The 24,735-nt window shown below is 43.8% G+C and overlaps 1 protein-coding gene across 4 annotated transcripts in view; it reads right to left on the reverse strand.

Moving 5' to 3' along the window:
- Window positions 1-1,354: 1,354 nt before the first annotated feature.
- Window positions 1,355-24,735, reverse strand: part of LOC311056410 (next to BRCA1 gene 1 protein-like) — a 26,561-nt gene continuing 3,180 nt past the window's right edge. Inside the window, exons 2-21 of one of the 4 annotated variants that reach the window (XM_084072995.1) lie at window positions 23,122-23,184; window positions 22,004-22,022; window positions 21,863-21,885; window positions 21,235-21,429; window positions 20,661-20,726; window positions 20,194-20,459; window positions 19,112-19,237; window positions 18,577-18,783; window positions 16,060-16,219; window positions 15,367-15,450; window positions 14,197-14,382; window positions 13,474-13,596; window positions 13,045-13,120; window positions 11,681-11,857; window positions 10,819-11,272; window positions 8,474-8,728; window positions 7,605-7,678; window positions 6,742-6,814; window positions 6,197-6,290; window positions 1,355-5,177 (exon numbers count right to left, since the gene is read on the reverse strand). In XM_084072995.1, coding sequence (XP_083929121.1) covers window positions 5,004-5,177; window positions 6,197-6,290; window positions 6,742-6,814; window positions 7,605-7,678; window positions 8,474-8,728; window positions 10,819-11,272; window positions 11,681-11,857; window positions 13,045-13,120; window positions 13,474-13,596; window positions 14,197-14,382; window positions 15,367-15,450; window positions 16,060-16,219; window positions 18,577-18,783; window positions 19,112-19,237; window positions 20,194-20,459; window positions 20,661-20,726; window positions 21,235-21,429; window positions 21,863-21,885; window positions 22,004-22,022; window positions 23,122-23,184 — 2,895 coding nt within the window. In that variant the 3' untranslated portion in view covers window positions 1,355-5,003. Of the gene's footprint in view, window positions 5,178-6,196; window positions 6,291-6,741; window positions 6,815-7,604; window positions 7,679-8,473; window positions 8,729-10,818; window positions 11,273-11,680; window positions 11,858-13,044; window positions 13,121-13,473; window positions 13,597-14,196; window positions 14,383-15,366; window positions 15,451-16,059; window positions 16,220-18,576; window positions 18,784-19,111; window positions 19,238-20,193; window positions 20,460-20,660; window positions 20,739-21,234; window positions 21,430-21,862; window positions 21,886-22,003; window positions 22,023-23,121; window positions 23,185-24,735 lie in introns of all 4 variants that reach the window. The other 3 variants (XM_084072994.1, XM_084072993.1, XM_084072996.1) reach the window with 3 other exon arrangements.

Raw genomic sequence — 24,735 nt, forward strand, 5'->3', positions numbered from 1 at the left:
CAACCATTTTAATTTCAAGGACCCCCAGTTTGACATGCATTAGGGCTACAGACCCCCATTTAATGGAATTTCTATCACTTGGACCGCAATTTATATTGTAAAATCTATGTAAATTTAACTCTGAGAGTGTACAAATGGAACCAAATGGACCCGTTAAGGTCCATTTGGTTCCATTTGTACACTCTCAGAGTTACAGACCCATAAACTAGGGTCCATTTGGTGCCTAATCTATCATTTAGCTGCGGACCCCCTGGGGTCCCCGGACCCCACTTTGAGAACCAATGCTTTAAACCATCGGCTATTTTCAAAAAACCTTGAAATAAAATGTGGAATATTTTTTTGAAACATTAAACAACACAAATTCTCCGTAGGCCTACTGTACGGTCTGTACTTTCGTGTGCTTTTTTTTTTGGCAAACTGCAAATAAAGTATTCAATCAAAAAACACCCTGTCACAAAACATTTATGAAAATATTTGAGAACCACGGGTTTAAATAATAATTAAAACATTTTAAAGCAAGCCTAAATAAGCAAACTACTAAAAGCCAACAAAAATAATAAATAAATAAGCAAACTACACAAAAGACTGCGGCGCAACCCGCAAGTTCCAATATTTACAAGCAACTTCACAGAAAAATAAGCCCAAAGTCGCTTATAATAACCGGACATGGCAACGCTGGTCCCCAGTACCCGTGGAAAGCCTTTCTGATGTATGCACATTACTCTGACCCAGCCTACCGTATCCGATGATTTGCACGCACACCAGAGTTGCACCATAGACGCACACATACATGAATGCTCAGTTTCCGTATCCGTTGTAGACCCAGACCGGATCAACAAACTGCAAAGCAATTGATCCCAGTCTTTGGCAATTGAGTTCCCCCCCACACTGTTGACATGACACAGCAGAAATGGTGAACTATAGGCTTGAATTTGCTGCCTCCCTCAGGAGGTTGGATGAGTGTTCATAATTCATGTAGTCTTTTGTTATTGTCTACAAGCATGTTTATTTCTTCAGCTACATTTTCTTAATTTACTGTTCATCGTTATCTGTTGTTTAACATGCGTGTGTGTGTGTGTGTGTGTGTGTGTGTATATATATATATATATATACTTTAAAAAATAATAATATATATATATATATATAATTTACATGATATATTGAATAGGATAACGTGTGTGTGTGTGTGTGTGTGTGTGTGTGTGTGTGTGTGTGTGTGTGTGTGTGTGAGATGATGAATGTGGGTGTGACTATTTAAGAACTATTTTGTTGCAGAAATGTTCATCTACCTGCCAACAACCTGTTCACTTTACTTACCAGAAAGTTAATGAGAAAACAAGTCGTAAGTGCAGTGACTTTTTATTACAGACAGATTTGTACATCACATACCATGTTCATAAAGTGCAACACAGACATAAAAGCTCACACTTCTCCCCCCACACACAAATACTTCACTTTGTATACAGACCCAGTAGGAAAATAGCTCTGACCTGCCCAAACCTACCCTTATTGAAAGCAAACATGGACTGAATACACAGAAGCTATGCATTTTCCCATTCTGTTAAATGCAGAATTCAACTAGTGACCAGTTTGAAACCCATGGTTATGCATTTGACGTGCAAGGATTCTTTAAACAACTGGTCAAATAATGTTTCTATTTAGTGGGGTTCCCAATGACAATAGTAGGAGGATAATAACTGAGCTGGGCCCTGGATCATTATTGTCTAAGAAAGCCCTCTTTGTACTGTTGTGTAGATGACAATAAAACCATATATTCTACCAGTATGAAACAGTGTTTACTCTTGACAGGGTCAATAGACCAAAGATGCACTAATATGACCATGCAACGCTAAACCTTACCATTGAAACCAATATAAAAGGGAAACGTTTGTAGAAGGTAACTTATAGTTGACTATTCAATGCGAAACAGTGGTGAGACCTCAAATAAGTTCTTTTTTTTTAAGGGTGCGGAGAGAAATAAATTGGGAGGGGAGGCGAGAGAGAGGGGGGGGGGGTTACATACTGGTCCAAATCCTCACTTACAATCTGTAAGAGAAATATACATCAGCTTATAAGACTAATTGAGCAACAATCAATTCATTTATCAGCCTTTCGGGTTAATGGCCAACAGCACATTGTAACTGTGATCTCAAGTTTTCTTCATACATGGTGGGTCTTGAACCAATACTGGGACGCAGGACATTCTGGGAGAGTTATAGATAAAAAACTAGCTTTAATAAGGGAACATTGTGTGACATAGTGTGTTTGCTCTCGACTTCACAGAGAAGGTAAAATTAGGGTAAATCCAGTTAAGCTCCATCAGTCTTAATCGATTCCTTCAACTCTACCACCACGCCCTCAAAACCCCAGTCTTGTTGAGTGCAAAACTCTTTTCTTGGTAACATTCGCACCAAATTACACACCGACCTAAATTCGGAATCGTTACTATTAACTAAACACATTCACATATTTTCCATATGGAAAGTTCTTATATGCTCATACATAAAAATAAACCATTAAATAAAAACAAACCACAAACAATCTTCAATCTTGATACATACCATTTGACTTCCAGTGTTACAAGTTTGGAATGCACTCACTACTAGCCATGTACCCACTGACTGTACATGTTGTTATTAACTCTTAAATAGAATATTTCATTTTCAAATATAATTAGTTTTGTGACTCGGAACGACAATTTTGCCTTACTTGTCAGTACAATGTATGTTAATTACAACACACACTGAAACAACGCATAGGTAGTTGAGAATTAAGCATCTTTTTAAGCATTCATCCTAATATTGTCCATGACAAACTCCATATATTTGTAGACTATGTCTACACAATGGGAGAAATGCTCCCTCTATCCGTTGAATGGACAGACTCAAGTGAATTCACTGATTAACCTGTGGAATCCATGTCAGTCATGAAGTCCATATTGTAAAAAAGGTGATATGACTTCAAATCAGCTAGGTGTTCCTCACATCTTTTACAATGTAGATTGTAGTGGAGAAGGATCGACAGTAATTGAGTAGCTTTTTCACAAACGTGTACTTAAGTACATTTTTTGACAAAGTATTGTACTCATCTACTTTTGTAAAGGCAAGAATCACAGAGCAGCCTATAGTTCTGCTGTTCAGGATGATCTTCAGTTCGCTTTGAACACCCTCTCTCTCGTTCAGTCAATATTTCAGAAAGCTTTCTGGTAAAGAGACACTAATCACTTTAGAGAACGTCATCAGGGATTGGTTGGTAGGACATACCGGTATTCGTAGTGAAATGATGACAGTCAGGATGCCACATTGGTCCTTTCACAGTGACCATTACTATATGCAACTAACAGTTACTCAGAATGTTCAAAAGTGTACAAAAGACTTATATTTTTGTACTTTTACTTGGGTAGTTTTCAACACAATTAAATCGTACTTCTGCCTGAGTAATATTTAAGTCAAGTAACTGTAGTACGGTAGTTCTACTAGAGTTCGATATTCTAGTATTCTTTCCACCCCTGTTGCTGATATTGTTGACGGTCCTACAGCCTTTTCCTCATAAGTATATATAGAATGTAAAGCCTGATTCACACTTCGTCATACGACAGTGTCAAAAGCCAAAAGTAGCCTATCTACAAGCTCACAACGTGACACATTTTGTCTATAAATCAGCAATTTTTGGCGCGCAACCCCCGTCGTACGACAGTGTATAAATGTAGCGTAAACAGTTAAGAATGTATTGTTTGTGTACAAATCTTTCAAAAAAGATTCTCCACACAAATATGTCGAAGAGTACATTTTATCTCATAAGCAATTTATCTGTGGGGATGTTTTCAGTACTCTGAATATTCATACACAGCAGAATATGACTACAGCAGGCCTATAGATACTTTGTGTGTTTGTGCGTACGTCATTTGATTCTCAGATTTTAAGTTCCAGTGATACCGACATAAATCAATGATGAATCCTCCGTGAGAAAAGAAAACACAGTTGCACTTTTAAAACCACTCAAATGCTGCCCAGGCACAGAGACTCACTGTGCACCGGCCTCTAAACCGGTTTCTAAACGTCGGGTCCGGGGACTACTAGGGGGTCAAAAAGGACCCTTAAGGGTCCATTTGGACCCCCTGGCAGTCCCCGGAACCGACGTCGAGAACCAGTGGACTAAAGCACAACTCAGTGTGGATTTTCAGTCCCATTCTAATCACATTTGAACAACCTAGGGCCGTTCGAATTTGAATCCGGCTGGGATGTTTGGCGATCGTAAAAAGGGACACCTTTATTTTGCCTACACTTAATACTGACTTCCTGTAGATATGAACATTGAAATAATTTGAATAACAGTTCTCTCTTTCGCCTATCTCTGTGTTTGTCCGTGTCCTATGCAAAGCAACTGATTTACCACTATGGAGGCCTACGCTGTACTGTACAGTAAGACTATATAAGCATGGCGGTCTTTATCCCAGAGAGCTCACCGGAATGCCTCGTGTCTTTATTATAGTCATAGAGGAGCTCGCTTACGGGCAACTTGGTCCAAGCAGAGGAAAGTTGGGCAAAGAACGAGGAACGGAAAAGGAATTGCTGTTTTTGTTTAATTGTTTTACAGGATATATCATCCTCTTCTTCTTTCTCGCCTTCTTCTCTCCCCTTCCTCCCTCAGGTGCTGGAGATGATGTTTCACCTCCCTCTCCTTTCTTCTCCTCTTTTAATTATGCCTCTTTCTCATTGATAAAGGGTGGATTGTCAGTCATTTGCTCTCCTCTTCCTAACCCCTCTCTCCTTTTCTCAGTAGTGTGGGGAATTCAGGTCACTGTCTGTGATCGGAATGACTCTGTTGACCACGTCAAATAGACTGTAGTTGTGTGTTTCTCTTCTCCTCTTCTTCATTCCTCTTGTCTCGTCTCTTTCATCAGTAGCATGTGCAACAAGCTTAAATACCTCATTGATTGTAGTTATACGTCTTCTCTCCTCTCCTATCCTCTCCCCTCCTCCTCTCCTCTCCTCTCCTCCTCCTCAGTAGCGGGTGGAGTACCAGTCGTTGTCCGTCATCTGAACAAGTTCATTGACCACGTCCAGCAGGTTGTAGTTGTGTTTCTTCAGAAGTCGCTGGTTCAGCGGCCGGTCACTGAAGCCCATCTCCACCAGCACTGCCATCATGGTGTCCTGGGTGGACGCATCAACGGGAGGCTGGATGGGACAGAAGACCAAAACTTAGTAAAGCTGGCCACACATACTCCAAGCACACTGTGTGGCATATGCAAGTTAAGGGGCAAAAATAGCAGATCGACGACCTCAAAGCGCGTCGCATTTCCTGCTTATATTGATCCCAAATGACTAGCCATGGGGTCTATTTACAGAATTGCACCTGTCGTCCAGTTTCCCCAGCAGCCCCCATTGCGTAGAGCAGAGCCCATAAGTAAAACCAAACAAATCTTCAATATACTGTATTCAGTATTATTTTCGACATAATCCTGCTACCAATAACCAGTTACAACGTTCAGTCTGCTGTCTATTTAGACTCAGGAGCGCAGTGGAACACTGTCTCCCAGCCAGCCATTTGTAAACATATCAACGTGGGTTAAAATCACTCTCTACTCCACTCCTCGCGAGACTTTGTGTGGGACAACCAAGGCATGGATGCGTTTGTATTGACAACTATTAACAGATTCATGAAAAAAAACTACAACTTTTGACCGCAACAAATAGCGTAAGTAGCGTTATGCTAATGGTCTCTGCTCTATGCTATGGGAGCTGTTTTGAAAATAATAGTAAAAGGAATGGTCTTGGACATACAAGGGGGAGCTGTATTATCTAAAAGCATAATTTACCCTGCTCAACAATGAAGAGTGAAAGTCAGTCAATATACAAAATGAAAGTAGACATTAGGGAAACATGTCCAGTGAATGTTGATGAGCGGAATGAACAAACATGTCAGAAAACAAGCAGTGGGCATGTGGGGATGCACATTGTATTAAGAGATCACTAAAGCTACTAGGGTTTCCTGTGTGCATGCAACAGGTTTAGCCTGAGTGGCCACATTCTCGTACGACTAAATATAACTCACTCGCTCAAGCTATCAACGCGTTGCGATGCAACATGTTGTTAGCTTGCAGATCAGTTGTTTTAAGCAAGCGGGAGCATCGTACTACTAAATTAGGAGTAACACTTGATCATTTTCATCAAAAGCTGGTGAATATCTTACTGACCTGTGTGGGACCTTGTCCAGTGAACAGGGCCTTGTAGGCGGACGCTGCTACTGACAGGGCTCCTTTAACAAGACCTCCTGTTATACCTGGATGTCTGGAGAGATATAGTACAGATTCATTACAAATACATTATCCTGTTATACCGGGTTGTTCAAAGTTCAATGAGAGTTGAGTCACTTGAAATAAATAAATAATAATAATAATATAAAAACAAATTTGTCTGAAAAACCCCCAGCATATTTACAAGGACCCGATCGTTCCCTGCAAAGAAGAACGACCCGGAAATCTAAAAATAGGGCCCACGTTGAAAAAAAGAAAATCCCCTTTATGAGTTAACGAGGTATGAAGTGGTGAGGTTAGGAATTAGGCAATGAGTGAGGTCAATGACTATCAGTGGTGTAGAGAAGTGTGTGTGTGTGTGTGTGTGTGTGTGTGTGTGTGTGTGTGTGTGTGTGTGTGTGTGTGTGTGTGTGTGTGTGTGTGTGTGTGTGTGTGTGTGTGTGTGTGTGTGTGTGTGTGTGTGTGTGTGAGAGAGAGAGAGAGACCTGGGGTCCTCAGGGTTCTCGTTCTCGGTGTCTTCATCAGCTGGCGTCTCGTCTCTCTGTTTAGAGCTGGACCCTGAGATGCAACACACACATCTTGAGTGTCTCTCTAACTTTGAATTCACACCCGCAGCGGTAGCAATTTCTATCGCTCTGTTTTATCACAAAATGAGCATGACTGAGGTATATGAGTGACACCCTGGTAATTAAGCGAGTTGCGATCCAGCGAGAGCTCCACTACTCTGGAACGGCTCAAGGCAGCACAGCTGCACCCGGCAGCAGAGCTACCAGCAGGGAGAACTACAGACACTCCATGCTCATCCCTGGCAACTTTCATCATTCTTTCTTTCTTTCTTTTTACATCTGCAACTGCTAGTTTAAACTTTGTGGTCAATATTCAGTGCTTCCATAGAGTGGAATATTACTGGCTCCTCCTCCTGCCGCAGTGGGGAAAGTGGCGGTCGCTTCTGTCCATAGACAACGCATTGAACTTTGCCTCTTTCTCAGAACACGGCAGTGAAATACCGCTGCTGGTGTGACTTCAACGCACTGTTTCACTAAGTTTAGTTCTACCCTGGGACACCACCATAAACACATATTCAGTGTCTGTACAATGTCTAAATACAAGTTAGTTTTATGGAAACCTTAACACTGGAACACCACCATAACACATAAGCAAACACATATTCAGAAATTTGAATAATGTATTTATTGGGTTTCTTCCCAATATAAAAAAATATATTACTCCATTATATCCATATATCTAGTGGGCGTGTTATAACCAACTTTAATGAAAAGAGGCGCGCGCGTGTGTGTGTGTGTGTGTGTGTGTGTGTGTGTGTGTGTGTGTGTGTGCGTGTGCTCACCCTCCTCTGTCTCCATTCCTCCCTCAGCGGCGGCAGCTGTAGGGTCACTGTCTGTTTGTTCAGCACTCTCTGGACTGAACAGCATAATAGTAATACATCATACTGTCAATACCACACACAACATAAAAATATTACCTTTTTTTTGTTTGTTTTTATATATACTGTATCAACACATCTAACTAACTAAATCAATTCATTAGTCTGATTAACCACTTAAGCTATACTTTATAATTTGTCATACAACGGTGTCACAAAAATAACCATTCTAGGAGGTCACAATGTGTTGCATCACCGCGTGTCTGTATACTTTTTTTCCTGTATTTTTTTAACATGTTGGAACATTTCTGCCTGTAGTTTTTTCAACTCTTTCCCCAAAATCGATATTTCTTTATAATCGATTGAAGCTATTCTTAACCCATTAAGACCTGGAACTGTGTCATTTTTAGATTTGAGCTAAAAAGCATTATTTTACACTTTTGGCTATTCAAAAATAGCAGATATACAAGCTCATAGCGCGGCACCGAGTGCCGCGCTACGAGCTTGTAGATCTGCTATTTTTGAAAAGTCGTGAAAATGTGTGCAAATCTTTGAATATATATATTTTTAAAGCGAACATTTTTATCTCAAAGCTTTGCTTCTGGGGGGTCCCTGGAACAAAATATTTTGATGGGGGTCCGCAGCCAAATACATATCATTTTGGGGGTCCTTGACATGAAAAAGATTGAGCACCACTGATATAGAAACATAGGTTTTTCAGAAAACTGTTGAGATTTAGGAGACACGTAGAATCGGCTTCAGGTCTCAATGGGTTAATCCACAATGAACTGAAATGCACATCAACAGCGCGAGTCTTCTCCTCATCAGCATACCTGGGCGTGAGGAAGGCTGTGGGTGGAGCCACCACCTCTGGCGTGAGGGGCTCGTCGTCCAGAGTCTGAGAGGTGCACAGCATGTCGTTGGCACTGCTGGTCCCCGACACCCCCGTTCCTGAGGTGGACTGTTCCGCCCCTGCGGCCTCGCCCCGCTCCCCGTCCGGCGTGGCAGGGTCTGTGCCGTCAGAGGAGGGGGTGTCAGGGTCAGAGGGCGTCTCAGCAGGGATGTCTCCTGGTTGGGAGAGGGCTGAACTGGTGGAGGAGAGAGAGATGCGGTGTTTAAGCGAGTATGTCTGTCTGTCTGTCTATCAGTGTGTGTGTGTGTGTGTGTGTGTGTGTGTGTGTGTGTGTGTGTGTGTGTGTGTGTATGCTTTGACCAGTAGCCCTGGCCAGCACATTTTTTCCAATGTACATACAGTACTTAAAGGGATTGTAGGCAGTTCAGAGATAAACAAAGAAAAAAAAACCAGCAGTTCGTGTCCCCGACCACCAGGGGGTGACGCAGGGAGGACTTCCATAGAGGGGGAAACTTCTAAACGGGCCATGCCGAATATAGGTTGCTTTATTCGGATATAATTCGCGGAACTGCCCGCCCCTGCCGGTTCTCTGAATTTTTATTTTTAAATAGGCTCTTTCATGATAAATTGACCACATATATGAAGTTAAACAACTAAATTCTATCCAAACGCTATCTTAAAAGTAAATTCTGTGCCTCAAAAATTAAGTTTGAGAGCGTTTTAAAACCGAAAGTAAAAAGTTCACACGGACGCGCACGGATGCGCACATGCGTGCGTTAATTTACGCCCCGGACAAACATAAATAATAGGGAAAATACGGATTTCAGAAAGAGGACTGTGTTTCAATGCAGGAAAACACCCCAGCATCATTATATAGTGGCTGATAGAGGGGAAAAAATGCAAAATATATATATATAAATATTTTTCAAATTTAGGCTTAATGTTGCCTACAATCCCTTAACGAAAGTCAATACGTGATTTGAATGATACAACTGTTTATCTGTTTGGTAAGACAGTGGACTGGACTAAATCATCATATTCCACAGTAAACAGGAGCATGGTCTAGCAGTTCCTGATATTTAATGAACAAATACTACCACAAGGCTTTGCCATCTAGTAAATATTAAATATGCTGAATAGAGACGATAAATGTGTCCTTCTCTGTTCTTGGACCTACAGAGCAAGGTCCTCCTGACATGTGAGCCGGATCCCAGTTTCCTGGGCTTCAAGTAGAAATCCAATGAAAACTGGACAGTTACTCTGCTGGCTTTGGGGTGAGGTCAGACCATAGACTGTATAAATGAGATGGACAAACCCACTCCGCTGCTTTCTACAGACCGAAAATGAAGCCGATTGTTCCAAGACTGTAGGTCCGCCATCTTTCAATACGCGTCAGAATGAGACCAGACCATTATTGGTTGGGTAGCTTGTCAATCAAATCATCCCGCCCCTCCTAGAGAATAGCCTACTTTATCGTCAATTTTATAATAAATAGGACCATAATTTAGCAAAACGCATATCCTGATGATTGAAAGGAGACTTTAAACTAGCGACTGGAAGCATATAGAATTTATGACAATTTTTATTACAGTAAGAAAATCTAGTCTAAAGTTTGTCAAAAAACCCATTCACTTGCGTTAAAATAAATTCTTTCTGACACCGCAGGTCGGCGCAGGGTAAAACAGCGCCACTCTGGCCATTTTGTCGGCCTCATCGTAAATATCTAAGACTTGCCCCTTGGGTCAGACCGGTCAGACATGAACATGGCTGGGCAAAAAGATACTCAGACTCTCAGGCAGTGGATGTCTCAGAGGAGGTTATAACTGACCCCAGCATCTCTGTGAGAGCAACTGTTTAACACTGTTTAACAGGGTCCCCCAAGTGTCTGCACTTGGCCCCTTCCTATTTTCCCTCTACACCAAATCTCTTCGCCGAATGTTTGCCTATCATGACATGCCCAGAATGTGGTTAATGTTGGAGGAATCTTGGAGGAACACAGAACACAAACGTCCACTAACAAATGCCCAAGGTCACCACTATCTTGAGGGCACAACAACAGAGGCATCAACATCATTGGACCGAGTTGAAACTACAAGGGAAGCTAGCATGCCTCCCTGCAGCAGATCACTCTGTCTGCCATGCAGTGTTTAAAAGTGGAGCTATACGAGAGCATTGTCATCTTCACTGTCAAAGCAAGATTACAGGTTGTTAACTAAGCTTAATCTTTCCACTTGGCTTCATGACAGTCATGCTCCTCACTGTATATTTATCTATCAACGTGTACGTTTGAATATTCATGTATTTATGTAATATATGCGTGCGTACCTGTACATGGACTCCCCCAGTGGCCTGCTGGTGTCAAAGCAGTCAGGGAGGATGATGATGTAATCCTCAGAAGAGGCAGAGGAAGAGCGACTCCTCACCCCGTCTCTCTTCCCCTCTTTCTCCTTCTTTCCCTCCTCCTCCTCCTCCTCCTCCTCCTCTCCCTCCTTGGCCCTGGGGTCCACGCCGATGCACTCCGTGTCCAATTCCAGGTCCGAGGCCCTTGGGGGGGCGGAGAGAGGAGCGGCCGCGAAGCCGGGGCCCGGGGCCGCCGACAGGGGCGTGGGCAGAGAGGCTTTGAGGAAGACGGGCAGGGAGGCCTTCAGGGCGGCGGGTGGTTTCAGCGGGGAGTCGGGGCTGGTAGGGCTGGTAGGGCTCTCCGGGCTCTTCGCCGTCTTCAACGCTTTACTTTTCCCACAGGAAGAGGCGGAGCCTCCCTGGACAGCCGGACGCACCACTGAGAGGAAGTACAAAGAAGAGTTTGGGAGTATTGTAAATGTTAAAGGTTTCTGTCACGTCAAGGCATGATATTACATTTTTCAACCCTTATAGGGCTGACCTTAAACGGAAAATGGTCCGTAATGACACAGCGTTTCCGTCTAGTCATTCCTGCATTCACGTTGGCTGAATATATTAATAACAGCTGTAAATCTGTGCAGGAATTCCCCGCATTATGAGTGATAGATTTGCGAGAATCAATTAACATATACGCAATTCCCGCAATCCTCCACCGAAATTCAGGCCCTGCACGTGGCCATTTATCGATAAAGTCTCAATTGAAAAGTTTTATCCGATATATTAAATACAGAACACATTATATATATATCGTTCCTATATTCACAATCATCGCCCATGTGCGACTCACCTTTACCTGGCGCTGGGCGTGTCCCTCTGAGGGGGGCGGGGTCAGGCCCCTCCTCCAGGGTCAGGGAGCGAATCACAGTCTCACAGACAAACTGGGTCCCACTGATGTCATCCTCACCTTCTTCCTGTGCTGGGACTCCACCCCCTTCTGTTCCAGGAGCCGCCCCCTGGGGCACGTCTGAAGAAATGTATCATAATATGATGATGTTCATAATAATAATAATAATATATAACTTTATTTGTAGCACTTTCCAACACAAGGTTACAACGTTCTTTAGAGAGAACAGAATAGAATCAAACTGCACACAAGCAGCAAGACAGATACAAATAACTATGCATATAAAACAACATAAAATATATATAAAGTCCAGAGAAAATATAAGACAGTAAAACTGGGGAACAGAACAAATAGGACATAGACAATAGGGGCAATAAAATAGATAACTCAGACAGAATGTGATTGAAGAAAGAAAAGCATGACATACATGCAATAGAATAGTAAAACCATTAAAAAACTATTGTAAAACACTAAAACAAATGAGAAATGGCGAAGGGATTATAAAAAGGCACCCTGACAGCATCTGTCTGAGGATTGTATAGGGCCGTGTTCTGGCTCGGAAGGAACTAAAATGCCAGAGATGTAACTGGGAACCAGGCCATGTAAGGCTTTGAATGTTATCAGTAAAATCTACAAATCATTTCCAAAACAAGCATGCAACCTGTGGAGAGAGGCCGGGATGGGAGTCATTGAGTGACAGGCCTGGTAGCCAATTGTTGTAACGAGAAAAACGTTTCCAAAATGATTCCCGATTAAAAATTGATTAAATAAAGAGGGGGGTTTTAGGGACTACTCTAGTAGGAGGAAATAGTAGGGTGACTGAGTACAGGCGGCGTACTCAAGTGGGTGGATCAGGAACTCAAGTGGGTGGATCCCTCGGGTAGCCTGGTTCCAGACCATAGACCCCACCCACTCTCTGAGTGAGCTCCTCTTGGTCTGGTGTCATAATGTGAGCCTATGGCTTTTCACGGTCGAAGAAAAACCTGTCAAATCAGAGTCGGAGGTGGGGGTGGTCTAACGACAAGCCAATCAGCAAATATCTGCTAAAACAAGCTGTGCGATGACGTCAGATGTAGGCGCCAGGCGGATAAGTGGATCTCTTGTGATTGGTTTAGGGCAATTTGAATCCCCTCCCCCTGGTAATCGCGGACATTGCAGCCAATTTCAGACTGAAGCTCCACGCAGCTTCAGGCTGATAATCAGGCTATCCCTCGGGCACTTACAGGCACAATCTGTGATTCCAAGCCGTGATAGTAGCCAACAAGTTTAAGCAGAAATTGGTGGCCGCCGATGTGAGGTGGTCTTACCAGCTGGGGTGTCGTTAGGGGCGCTCTCCAGTTCCTGGACGATATTGATGTCCAGCAACTCAAAGGACAGCAGATCCTAAGAAAGAGAACGATGCACTTCAAGATATTTCCTCGGCCCAGGGGTCCACACAGAATGAAAAACAAATTTAAAAAATGGTATGCCACCCAGACCCATAGAGAGAGAGAGAGTTCCGTCACGCTTTGATCTCGCCGCGAAGCGGGCTGCTATGGGCTGTAGTTCCAAACATTGGAACTTCCTCATCAGGGCATTTCCGCATTCAATTCTTACAAGTCTATGGGTGTCTATGCTAGTGTCGTCGCTCTCATACTAGACCACGCTGATGCAATCTATTCTTGGTTCTGAGTCATGTTTGAAATAATTATGCTTCCTGGCCCAGTATAGAGTAATACCAGTGGTGCCAGTGGTACCTGTGCAGTGAGCAGGTCCACTGACGGAATGTAGTACTCCTCCTGGTCTACTGACATCAGAGGTTGGTCCCTGGAGGAGGTACACGACTTACTGTCCTTAGACGTTGCCAACGGATTCTTACCCTACAGAACAGAAAGGATTACAACAACATACAGTATAATAGAACAGATTACAACGTAGAACAGAACATTATAGATTACAACATAATAGAATAGATTACAACAAAATATAACAGACCATAATAAAATAATAGGCTCTATGCACAGCAGCCATATTGGAAAGAAATTGGGCCTCTTCTTACTTACTTCACAGGTGTTACCAATGATGCTAATGAAGGCTCTGTTCCATTCTGGTCAGGGTGCTGATATTGTGCATTTTGTCTCACTAGAAACACTCCATTTTGGTTCCCAAATGGCCCCTTATGGTGGGTGTGTAACTCTGAGAGTTATGGGGGTCCTTGAAAATTAGACAACCACTTTGCCACACTAAATGGAACAGAGCCTTAATTAGTATCATTAGTAACACCTGTGAAGGAAGTAAGAAGAGGCCCAATTTCTTTCCAATATGGCTATATGGCTATTACAACAGAATAGAACAGAACAGAGCATGGGTGGTAGATAAACAAACCACCCATAAATCCAAGGCACTGTAAATTGTTATGTCTCCCGCCCTCCTTTCTTTCTTTCTTTCCTTCCTTCCGTCCCTCCCTCCCTCCATCCTACCTGTGGCGTGACGCAGGGCGACACCAGTATCCCATCAGCCATCATGGCAGCGGGCGCCAGGGGATCGACCACGATGCTGCACCACACTCTGGGTCCAAACTGCTCCCCCCCGTGGGCCAGGCGCCAGTGAGAGGTGTAGGAGCCCTCCACACTGGGGGCACACAGTGCTACGCTCACCACTCCAACCTGCACGCGCACACACACACACACACACACACACACACACACACACACACACACACACACACACACACACACACACACACACACACACACACACACACACACACACACACACACACACACACACACACACACACACACACGGAGGCCTTTAACCACAAGAACCCTAGCGTCCCAATTCTGGTTTTAAGTCCAGGTTTTAAGTCATTAAAAAGGTGCACAGCAACACCGTCACTGTTACTGTGTAAAGGTTTTTACACTGACATTGATCCTGTTGATCCTATTTTGAATATTGTGCTAGTCTGTGATGTTACCAGGGTCAAGTCGGATCAAATATTGAATGATTAGCACATTTCATGCTTCGCAGAAACTAGATTTGTGAAAACAGCAGAAATACCCCAAAACTTTGGAAAATGAATATATATTACATACAAAAACAGATGTTGTGGTATGTAACCTGCATTAAGAGCGTGACCGTTTGAAAAACGACTAACCAAAAACTCACACCTTGAGGGAGTCGCATTTTCATAGCATAGCAGTGCACTACCCTGGGAACCTGATGAATCTGACCAAAAACTCACACCTTGAGGGAGTCGCATTTTCATAGCATAGCAGTGCACTACCCTGGGAACCTGATGAATCTGAAAGCTCCAGTTTCATTTGTTATTGGTCTGGCGATGCCAGGACTAGCAGTACACTGCGTGCGTGTGTGTCTGTGTGTGTGTGTGTGTGTGTGTGTGTGTGTGTGTGTGTGTGTGTGTGTGTGTGTGTGTGTGTGTGTGTGTGTGTGTGTGTGTGTGTGCACGTCTGTCTGTCTGTCTGTCTGTAGAAGATGACAAATGTAACCAAATATATTCTCTATCATGTATCCCACCCCCATATCCTTTTATGTTGGCTCATCTCATTGGCGACTCCATCTCCTATTTCCTCCCCTTTGCATCTCTCCTCTCCTCTCCTGTCTGGTCCATTATTCTCCTCTCATCTCACCTGTCCTGGCTGTAGGAAGGGAACAGCCACCTCTTTCCATCGGTCTCCAGACCCCACAGCCAGGTTACCCCACATGAACTTCAACTGGAGGGAGAGACAGAGAAACGAGGTCAACTATTACATCAGTTTTGACAACATCCGTTAACCACATGAACCCTAGCGTCCCTATTCTGGCGTGAAAAATAGCAGATCTACAAGCTCGCAGATCAGCTACATTCTGTGAAGATATTTTAGTGTAAAGTGATTGATTGATTGATTGATTGAAGTACTTTATTTAGAAAGACATGGAAAAGGTACATGGAAGTACAGTTAACAATACAAGGTCCTCTAAACTGGATCACCCATAAAAGCACAATGGCTTGTTTCAAATGAGATCCCCACGCACTCAAATCATGATGATATTTAAGAAAACAGACAGATATACACTACTAGAGTGAAAAGTGAAAAGAGGATGGAGCCATGTACAGAGTGGTTAATGTTAGAATAGTACATACCTCTTAAACTATTTTGAGCAAGGTTGTTAAATATTATTTTCACATTCCTATGTTATGAGAACAGGACACTAGAGAGTGGCAGGAAGGCTTTTCTTTTTTTTTTTTTAAATCTTTTATAACTTGGTAAACACTTACATTTATATTATGTGTATACGTATTTGAATAATGTATTCTAAGAAGAGAGTAGATTACAACATACCTTGGTCTCTGCGCCCCAGCTGACCGTTCCAGTGTTCCTCATCTTCCAATACTTAATGAACTTGGTTCCAGGTCGGAGTCGGGTCCCATCTGGAAGGTTCTCGTCCAGGAACAGAGCCGTCATGGCCGGGACCACCAGGGGACAGGGACGCTTTGGACGCCTGGGCCGCAAGGAAAAAAAAACTTTAACCCTTTAAGACCTGAGGACCTGATTCTACAAATGTCTTCTAAATCCGGTTTTCTGAAAAACTTCTGTTGCTCTATATCAGTGGTGCTCAAGCTTTTTTCATATCAAGGACCCCCAAAGTGATATGTATTTGGCCGCTGACCCCCATCTCAAAATATTATGTTCCAAGGACACCCAGAAGCAAAGATTTGAGTAAAAAAATTTCACTTTAAAAATATATATATTCGAAGATTTTCTTGATTTTTCAAAAATCGCACCCTGTGTGAAGGAAGCGGTGCCTTTGATGAGTGGCCTCCTGGTGGCGCTATAATAGGGCGGGGCGGGGCTTCAGCAATTAATGCTCGTCCCTATTGGTGGTGTAAGTCCACAAACCAAATTCGGACTGGGTGGCATGCTGCTAACTGGAGTTATGGCTGTTTAAAGCCCAGCCAATAGGAAGACAGAGGGGGCGGGGCTTACTACATTTCAGTTCGTCCCTATTGGTGGTCTGAGTCCACGTACCAAATTTGTACTCAGTAGCATGCTGTGAACTGGAGTTATGGCTGTTTAAAGCCCAGCCAATGGGAAGACAGAGGGGGCGGGGCTTATGTAATTACAGTTGGTCCCTATTGGTGGTATTAGTTGGACTTGGTGGCATATGCTGCAAACTGGAGTTATAGCTGTTTAAAGCCAGTGGCCTCCTGGTGGCGCTATAATAGGGCGGGGCGGGGCTTCAGCAATCAATGCTCGTCCCTATTGGTGGTCTAAGTCCACATACCAAATTTGGACTTGCTGGCATGCTGCGAACTGGAGTTATAGCTGTGTAAAGCGCTGTTTAAAGTCAGTGGCCTCCTGGTGGCGCTATAATAGGGCGGGGCGGGGCTTCAGCAATCAATGCTCGTCCCAATTGGTGGTGTAAGTCCACATACCAAATTTGGAGTTGCTGGCATGCGAACTGGAGTTATAGCTGTGTAAAGCATTGTTTAAAGCCAGTGGCCTCCTGGTGGCACTATAATAGGGCGGGGCGGGGCTTCAGCAATCAATGCTCGTCCCAATTGGTGGTGTAAGTCCACATACCAAATTTGGACTTGCTGGCATGCTGCCAACTGGAGTTATAGCTGTTTAAAGCCCGTGCTCAAACGGACATCCGAGCCAGTGGCCTCCTGGTGGCGCTATAATAGGGCGGGGCGGGGCTTCAGCAATCAATGCTCGTCCCAATTGGTGGTGTAAGTCCACATACCAAATTTGGACTTGCTGGCATGCTGCCAACTGGAGTTATAGCGGTTTAAAGCCCGTGCTCAAACGGACATAACGGACAAACGGACAAACGGACATACGGACGGACATAGTCAAGAGTAGAGCGGCTGGCACCGCTAAAAATAGCAGATGTACAAGCTCATAGCATTGCTCATGCTATTTTTGAATATCCAAAGTATGAAATAATGGTTAAAGTGGTTAAAATCGAGAATCTAAAATGACACAGATGCTTTCCCGGTTTTAATGGGTTAAAATAGAATATAATTTAAATGAAGGCAGATTCATAACGGGGGACATATACAGTTAAAGCCCTCTATCCAATGAGAGGCATTGTGGGCGAGGGGGAGGGGGAGTGGGAGTGGGGGGGGGGGGGGGGGGGCTTTGAAACTGGAACCAGAATAGGAAATACAAGGACGCCTGATAGACTGTTGTGAAAGACGTGCCAAGCTGTTAGACTCATGAACCCAGCCGTGAGTATTGTTGAAACCAGTTATTTCTTTTATCTATGAAGTCATGACACAAAACACTAAACACTAACACACAGTAGCCTAATATTCCCCTGTCTAAGGTATTTACAGTCAGTGACCCACTGAGAATGAGTCACCATCCACTGGCCTGACACTGACCAAAGTTTAGTCAGAGTTAGTCACTTTTATTGTATGTCACACATAATTACTGTCAGGGTTGTGGTAAACTCTCCCAGGTGCATAATGACACAGCAAAAAAAGCTTTCTATTTTCCTCTCTTATCTGGTTTTGTTATCCTACTATAATTCTAGTAACCTCTGTCTGTAGTGGTGAGTAGGTGAGTACGTGAGTACGTGAAGCTACCCGGTTCTCCTCAGTGGCTGGAGCAATTGCTCTGATTTTGCACACAGCCATTGACCATTACCATCTGAACTTAACTGTGAAGCCGGTTTTCGATTTCATCAAATCTCAGCTTCTTATTAGCGTTTATGTGTCAAACAATGTCGCCATGGTTACGGGCCTGCCCAGCTATGGGACGAACTGCCTCCCGGGTTGCCAGATCATGTGCGCATATCCCCCCACGGATGCGCTGCGCCGACCGGGTATGGTCTAGTAGCTGCTAACTTACTCAGGGCTGTTGTGCTGGGTGGCCCTTGGCTGCAAGAGAACGGGGGAGGAGCTCCCGTCACGGTGGGCGGAGCTCCACTGTATGCCCCGCCTCTCCATCCTCAGCTGCTTCCTGATCTCCTTGACCTCGGCCTTCAGCTGTCGTTTCTCTGCTTTGAGGCGCTGTTTCTCCGCTTTGCGGAAACTACGGTCCCCCCGCCTGTAGAACCTGGATTCACACACACAAATACAGATGAAGAGTAAAATAGAAGCCATATAAGGATATACAGATTCAGATAAACAAACAAACACGCTTGAAAATTGCAAGTTGAAAGTTGAATTTGAAACAAGTAAGTTTCATATTTTTGAACACAAAAATGTACTGCAACAAACAACAAAAAAGTATCCACTCAATACTCTCAGAAAAAGTGCATCTTGGTGAGACTGAATAGCATGTTTGTTTAGGTCAGGGCCAGAGAATCTGTGTTCAGGGATGGATAGAGGTATCCCGGACACAACCAAACAATGACAAATGTTTTACCATGATGTTTTCCTACCTGCTGTGGTCTGGAGCTGGAGAGCCGTGCTCGGGGATGGACAGAGGAGTCCTGGCCCTCACCAGGTTGTGACTGGGGTCATGAGAGAAGCTACAGGGTTCACAAAGAGTACAGGACGTACACACACTGGGGGGAGGGAGAGAGAGAGAGAGAGAGAGAGAGAGAGAGAGAGAGAGAGAGAGAGAGTGAGAGAGAGAGATTAGTTTAGTCATCATAAACAAAAAATACATTAGAGATGAAGAGAAACTGATCTAAACGATGCTTGAAATACAGCATCAAGCTATAGTAGTACCTTCACAGGGCAGATGATCTTTAAACTCCACAGAGAAACAGAAACGCCTAACATGAACAGAAATGTACCACGCCTTCCTCCAATGGAGTACTCTCTTCATAAAGAGACAGAGGGTCTCTGACTGCTAGTCACCGACCGTAGGATTGAGGTTCTGTGCAACAGCGCCTGTCTTTATATTGGACCAGAAAGGGAAAGTAGTCTGGGTTGGAGTGAGTCGGGGTGTTGCCATGAACAGAAACTTAGCACTAGTGTTAGGTTTCGTAATCCAGTAAACAAACATGACGGATAGGTCAGCGTCTTGTGTTCTCTTCTACTAAATTCCCCTTCCTTTCCCTTCTCTTGCAGCAACATGTCCCACTCCACCCACAGACATATAAAGGTAGACGTCTTTTCCGAGACTTGGCAGAATGTAGTTGTGTAAAAATACGTGATATTTTTAGAACTAGATTCTGACAAGTCCCGGAAAAGACGCGCTGTGATTGGCCAGGAGTCAGGAAGCGTGCCCCCTCTAATATGGCGGCCGCGATACAGGTCGCTCCAATGAACTGCAGCGGCCAATGAGGTATCTAGGTTTCTATATCTATGACTCCACCTCCCATTCCCTCCTGTACTCTCTCTTCCCTTCCAGCTCTGTTTTCACCACTACAGCTAACCCCTGCATTTTATATCTGCTCCACTGAGAAACATGAAGACTCCACAACAGACAGTCAGACACCAATCAAAACATCATTTTGGGGGTCCCCGGACCCCACTTTGAGAATCAATTTGTTCTGCTCAGCCTCTCCCTCACCTGCACTGGTATCCTCCTCCGGTGGTCTGCCCTCTGCAGGAGGAGCAGGGAGGGGTGGAGGACGAGGAGGACGGAGCGCCTGGCAGCGTGGAGGAGGACACCTCGGGGACCTGCTGGGCCTCGTCGCCTCCCGCCGCCGCTTCTCCGCCGCCGCCTCCTCCCGCTCCTCCGCCCCCTCCGCCGCCCAGGGGCTTGTGGATGCAGCACTGGCCAGAGAACTCCCTGCAGATCTTCTCCACCGCCTCACGCACCACCTGGTCCTTGAACTGGAGGGCGGAGAGGACAGAGTGAGAGATGTAGATAGCAGGATTTGGTATGAAAGAAGAGGGGAGAAGAAAAGTGTCAGAAGGGGGGAAAAGAGACAGAAATTGCAACCGTTCATTATCATCATTATTATTATTATTATTTTATTCAGAAAAGGTTCCACTTTTGTAAAGACTGTAGCTTGTCCTTCAGAACGCACAGACCTTCTCCATGTAGGAAGTGAACCAGGCTGGGGGAGTCTTGTCTTCTTCTTTGGTGCCTTTCAGTTCCTTCAGGATCACCTTGGGAAGAGAAGACAGTGAGTTCATCAGGTACGTTGGCATAATGTAGTTCCGTCCCTTGTGCGTAACCACCCCCACTATTTTTTGACAATACAACAAACCCTATTTTTGACACGCCCCAAAATAGGGATGCCAGGTTGAAAGTGGATGAAAGCAAGTTATGATTTTGTGCAACATGTAGGGTTGCCAACCATCCCTTGAAATACATGAACTGTCCCTTATTGGGAAACGAAAGGACGTGTCCCTTATTGAACTGTCATCAATCAATATTATTTTTCTTAGAAATAAGCAGCCGGATGTCCCATATTTGAATTTCAGGTAGTTGGCAACCCTATGTTTAAAATGTTGGACTACCTCTTAACACTCAAGGCCTCACCCTCCCTCTGTGATCTTTGGTACAGTGGGGGGCCCCGGCCCCAGATTGGGAAACGCTGGACTATACAAGCAAAAACCAAAAAAGTGTATATTTATTAATCGATACCATGGGCTTTCTTACCATGCCCTGTTCGGGGACAGCAGCCTGGATCTTGCGGCTCACCACCTGGGCCAGGGCAGGGCAGTGCTGGGGCGGTCTGAAGCCTCTCTTGGGCTCCGCTCCGCTGGACTTGGTGGTAGTGGTGGGGACGCGCACTGGCTGACCCCGCGTCTCATACACGTTCATGTGCAGACGGTTCCCTTGCCTCGCCGCACTCTACAGAAAGAAAAAAACAAGTCAACCAGTTAGATTCACTGGTCAAAATGTGCAGCCCCCACTTGAGCTGAACTGAACACATGTTGCGTGGGATACAAAATGGTTGACACTCATTGAGCTCGACAGGAAGGACTGGAATCAAGTACAAAATAATGGTTATGCTCCAATTGAATTTGATCGATTTGATTTGGTTTGTTTCAATTTCAATGCATTTATCTAACACGCTCACAAAGTGCTGCATCACGTTGTGACTTAAAAAGAATATGCGTTGCCTATATTGACATGCCTTGAGGGGAGAGTGCCAATACTGGGCACTGTGAATGAGCCAAAATTTAATATATTACAAACATGACTAAAATAGGTATAGAGGCATAGAACAGTACAACTATGGAAATGTAAACATACATGATTAATAAAATACTATACAACTTACTTTCAATGCCTCCTCATACTCAGCTGTACAGGGAGCAGAAACCATGTTAATAATGTTATTGAACATCTCATATTTAGCCAATAACCTCCATATTCATGGATGTGTTATTTGAGCGTGTGCGTGTGTGTGTGCTTTGCATACCTTGGCTGTTGATGGACACCTGTAACAACAAAGAACAGATATGCAAATTATATTATCCATTCAATTGCTTAGCAGTTTGCCGTTTTTTGTCAAGTTTTTCTTTTCTTTTCTAAAATGTACGTTTATGACACAATGAGACACTGCAACCTTATCACCTCTCCTCCCAGGAGCAAAATAAAAACATGCATGAATCGATACTATGAAGGGTAGAAGATGTCGGCTAATCAAATGTTTATTGTTTATAGCCTGCGGCTGGTTAAGTTTAAGCATGGGTTTGGTGTGATATCATTAATTCATTTTATTACACGGCTTGGTTGAATGCTCGATTCTGATTGGTCAGTCATCGGTCATTATTTCTGGATAATGACCGATGAGCTCTATAACGGACCGCTGTGTAATCAGAGACTCAGAACACCTGCTCATGTCAACCTGTGCTGCTTGGTTATATGCTTTATCCAACATGACAGCCATGTAAACAAACAAACAATGTCATTTACAACTAAACGTTGCTCTCAAGAATGTTTTTGAAAACATTTGAAGTGAGAAATAGACGATGCAATAACTGAGAAGTCATTCTATTTGATCCACTGCGCTTCCTTGTTTATCGTGGCACAACAACGGGGGAATACCAAAACGCTCGCCCCAAAACACAGTCGCCCCGGGGATTAACCTCGATTAACCTCGGCTGCGCCTCGGTGGTTAATCGCCCTGTCGGGCTTTAAATTTCAATAATGACTACCTCCCCATGCATTATCCCTTGCTTAATTAAGGTTAGGCACTGTTTGTTAACCACTTAACTGGCCCAATATACTTTGTCTTATGATGAATAGTTAATGTGTTTCTTATGGTTATGGTTATGGTGCAGATCTGGGCGTTAAAACTGGTTGTTTTAACAACACATCCAGTTTGTTGCTGGTGCTGGACACAAAATGAGAGTTTGAAAGAAGAAAAGTCAGCACAAGAGCATTTGCTCCTCAGTGTTTCGTTTACTCAAAACACAGACATTACAGGGTACACAACGTTTCGGCCGAAACGTCGTGTACCCTGTAATGTCTGTGTTTTAAGTAAACGAAACACTGCGGAGCAATGCTGTTGAGCGGATGTGTTAATTGTCTCACCTCCTCGCTCTCCTCATCAAAATAGGTCACCTGCAGGTTACATAGGCCAAAGGAACGCTTTACCTGCACAGGAAACACACACACAAGCATCTGTTAAAGACAGAGCATCAATGAGACAGTTCCTCCTAAAGGGCAACGAATGAGGAGATAGAAAAGGCAAGGTGAGAGTGTGTGTGTGTGTGTGTGTGTGTGTGTGTGTGTGTGTGTGTGTGTGTGTGTGTGTGTGTGTGTGTGTGTGTGTGTGTGTGTGTGTGTGTGTGTGTGTGTGTGTGTGTGTGTGTGTGTGTGTGTACCGAAACTCCCAAACAGCCTCTGTATCAGAGGTGGTTATAACTAGATTAATGAGACTAGACTTTAATGTTAATCATTATGAGCGAAGAGATGGATGCAGACACATTGTCTGGTGTATCCGGCATACATTTTAAGCCATAAGGGCCTTATTGGTGTCCGAACAACAAAGCAGTGGACAGAACAGTAATCTATTTAAACGAAACGTTTCCATCTCTTTTGGGATGCATTGTGATTGGCAGTGTGTGGGAAGTTAGTCAGCAGTAATGTTAACAGAATAAAGGCTTAAGAGGTTAAATAAAATGTTAAAGTTCAGTTCATGTGTACGTTATATTTACATCATGTTCTTTTCATAATATTGAAGTTTTATACCTAATTTAAAAATATTATCTATCAAAATATATACATTTACTTCTATTCTCCCCTTCCCCTTTTTCCATCTCTCTCTCCATCTCTCCATTTCTTCCTCTCTCCATCCCACAGTCTAACAGTGGAACTACAACTCAACAGGCTGACATCTGCAACTCAGCAGCACTCAGAGAAATTAACTTCTCCCTGTTACAGCAGCATAAATACCAATGGACCATAAATCCAGCAGTCCCTGTATGCCTGTGAGATGCATTTCAGCCTAGCTCACAATGTTAGCCTCCTCAACAACAGCCACACATTAGAAAAAGAGTATAAGGATGCAGTCACACCGATAATTCTGCCTATGCGGGCGGATTCTGCCAATGCTTTTCAACGGGAACGGAGCGTTTCTTTTTTTGCGGAAATCCGTGAATCGCAACAAACTGCTCCATTCCATTCCCATTGAAAAGCATTGGCAGAAATCGCCCGCACCGGCAGAATCAAAGTTTGGTGCGACTGCACCCTAACTGGGAAAACAGTATGTAGAGTATTTTCCCCTTGTTTTTTTTTCTATGACAGCCATGTTGGCAATTAGCAGTCCAGGCATGTTGCTAAGTAACTGGTGATTCTAAGGTGGCTCTTCTTTTAAAACAATTGTCATCTCATAAAGCTGTGTTCTGGTCTGGTGAACAGTTGGAAAGTTATATTCTCCTAATGCTATATTCATCCATCCAGGAATTAGTTTTTTAGTTACTTGACATTTTGTCGTTCCACTTCCAACATCTAAACTATAGATGAGTCCATCTGCAATTCTCACCTTTATCTGTCATCTGTCACCTGTCACCTGTCTCCCTATCTGCCTGCAGGCTAGCAGGCTCTCAGATATCTTAACCACTTTGTTGACCGGGGTCCCCCAGGGTCTATACTTGGTCCCCTCCTGTTTTCCCCCCTCTACACCAAACCCCTTCACTGAAAATA

The sequence above is a fragment of the Gymnoscopelus microlampas genome (genome assembly GCF_963454915.1).
Source record: "Gymnoscopelus microlampas genome assembly, chromosome: 11".
Lineage (NCBI taxonomy): Eukaryota > Metazoa > Chordata > Actinopteri > Myctophiformes > Myctophidae > Gymnoscopelus > Gymnoscopelus microlampas.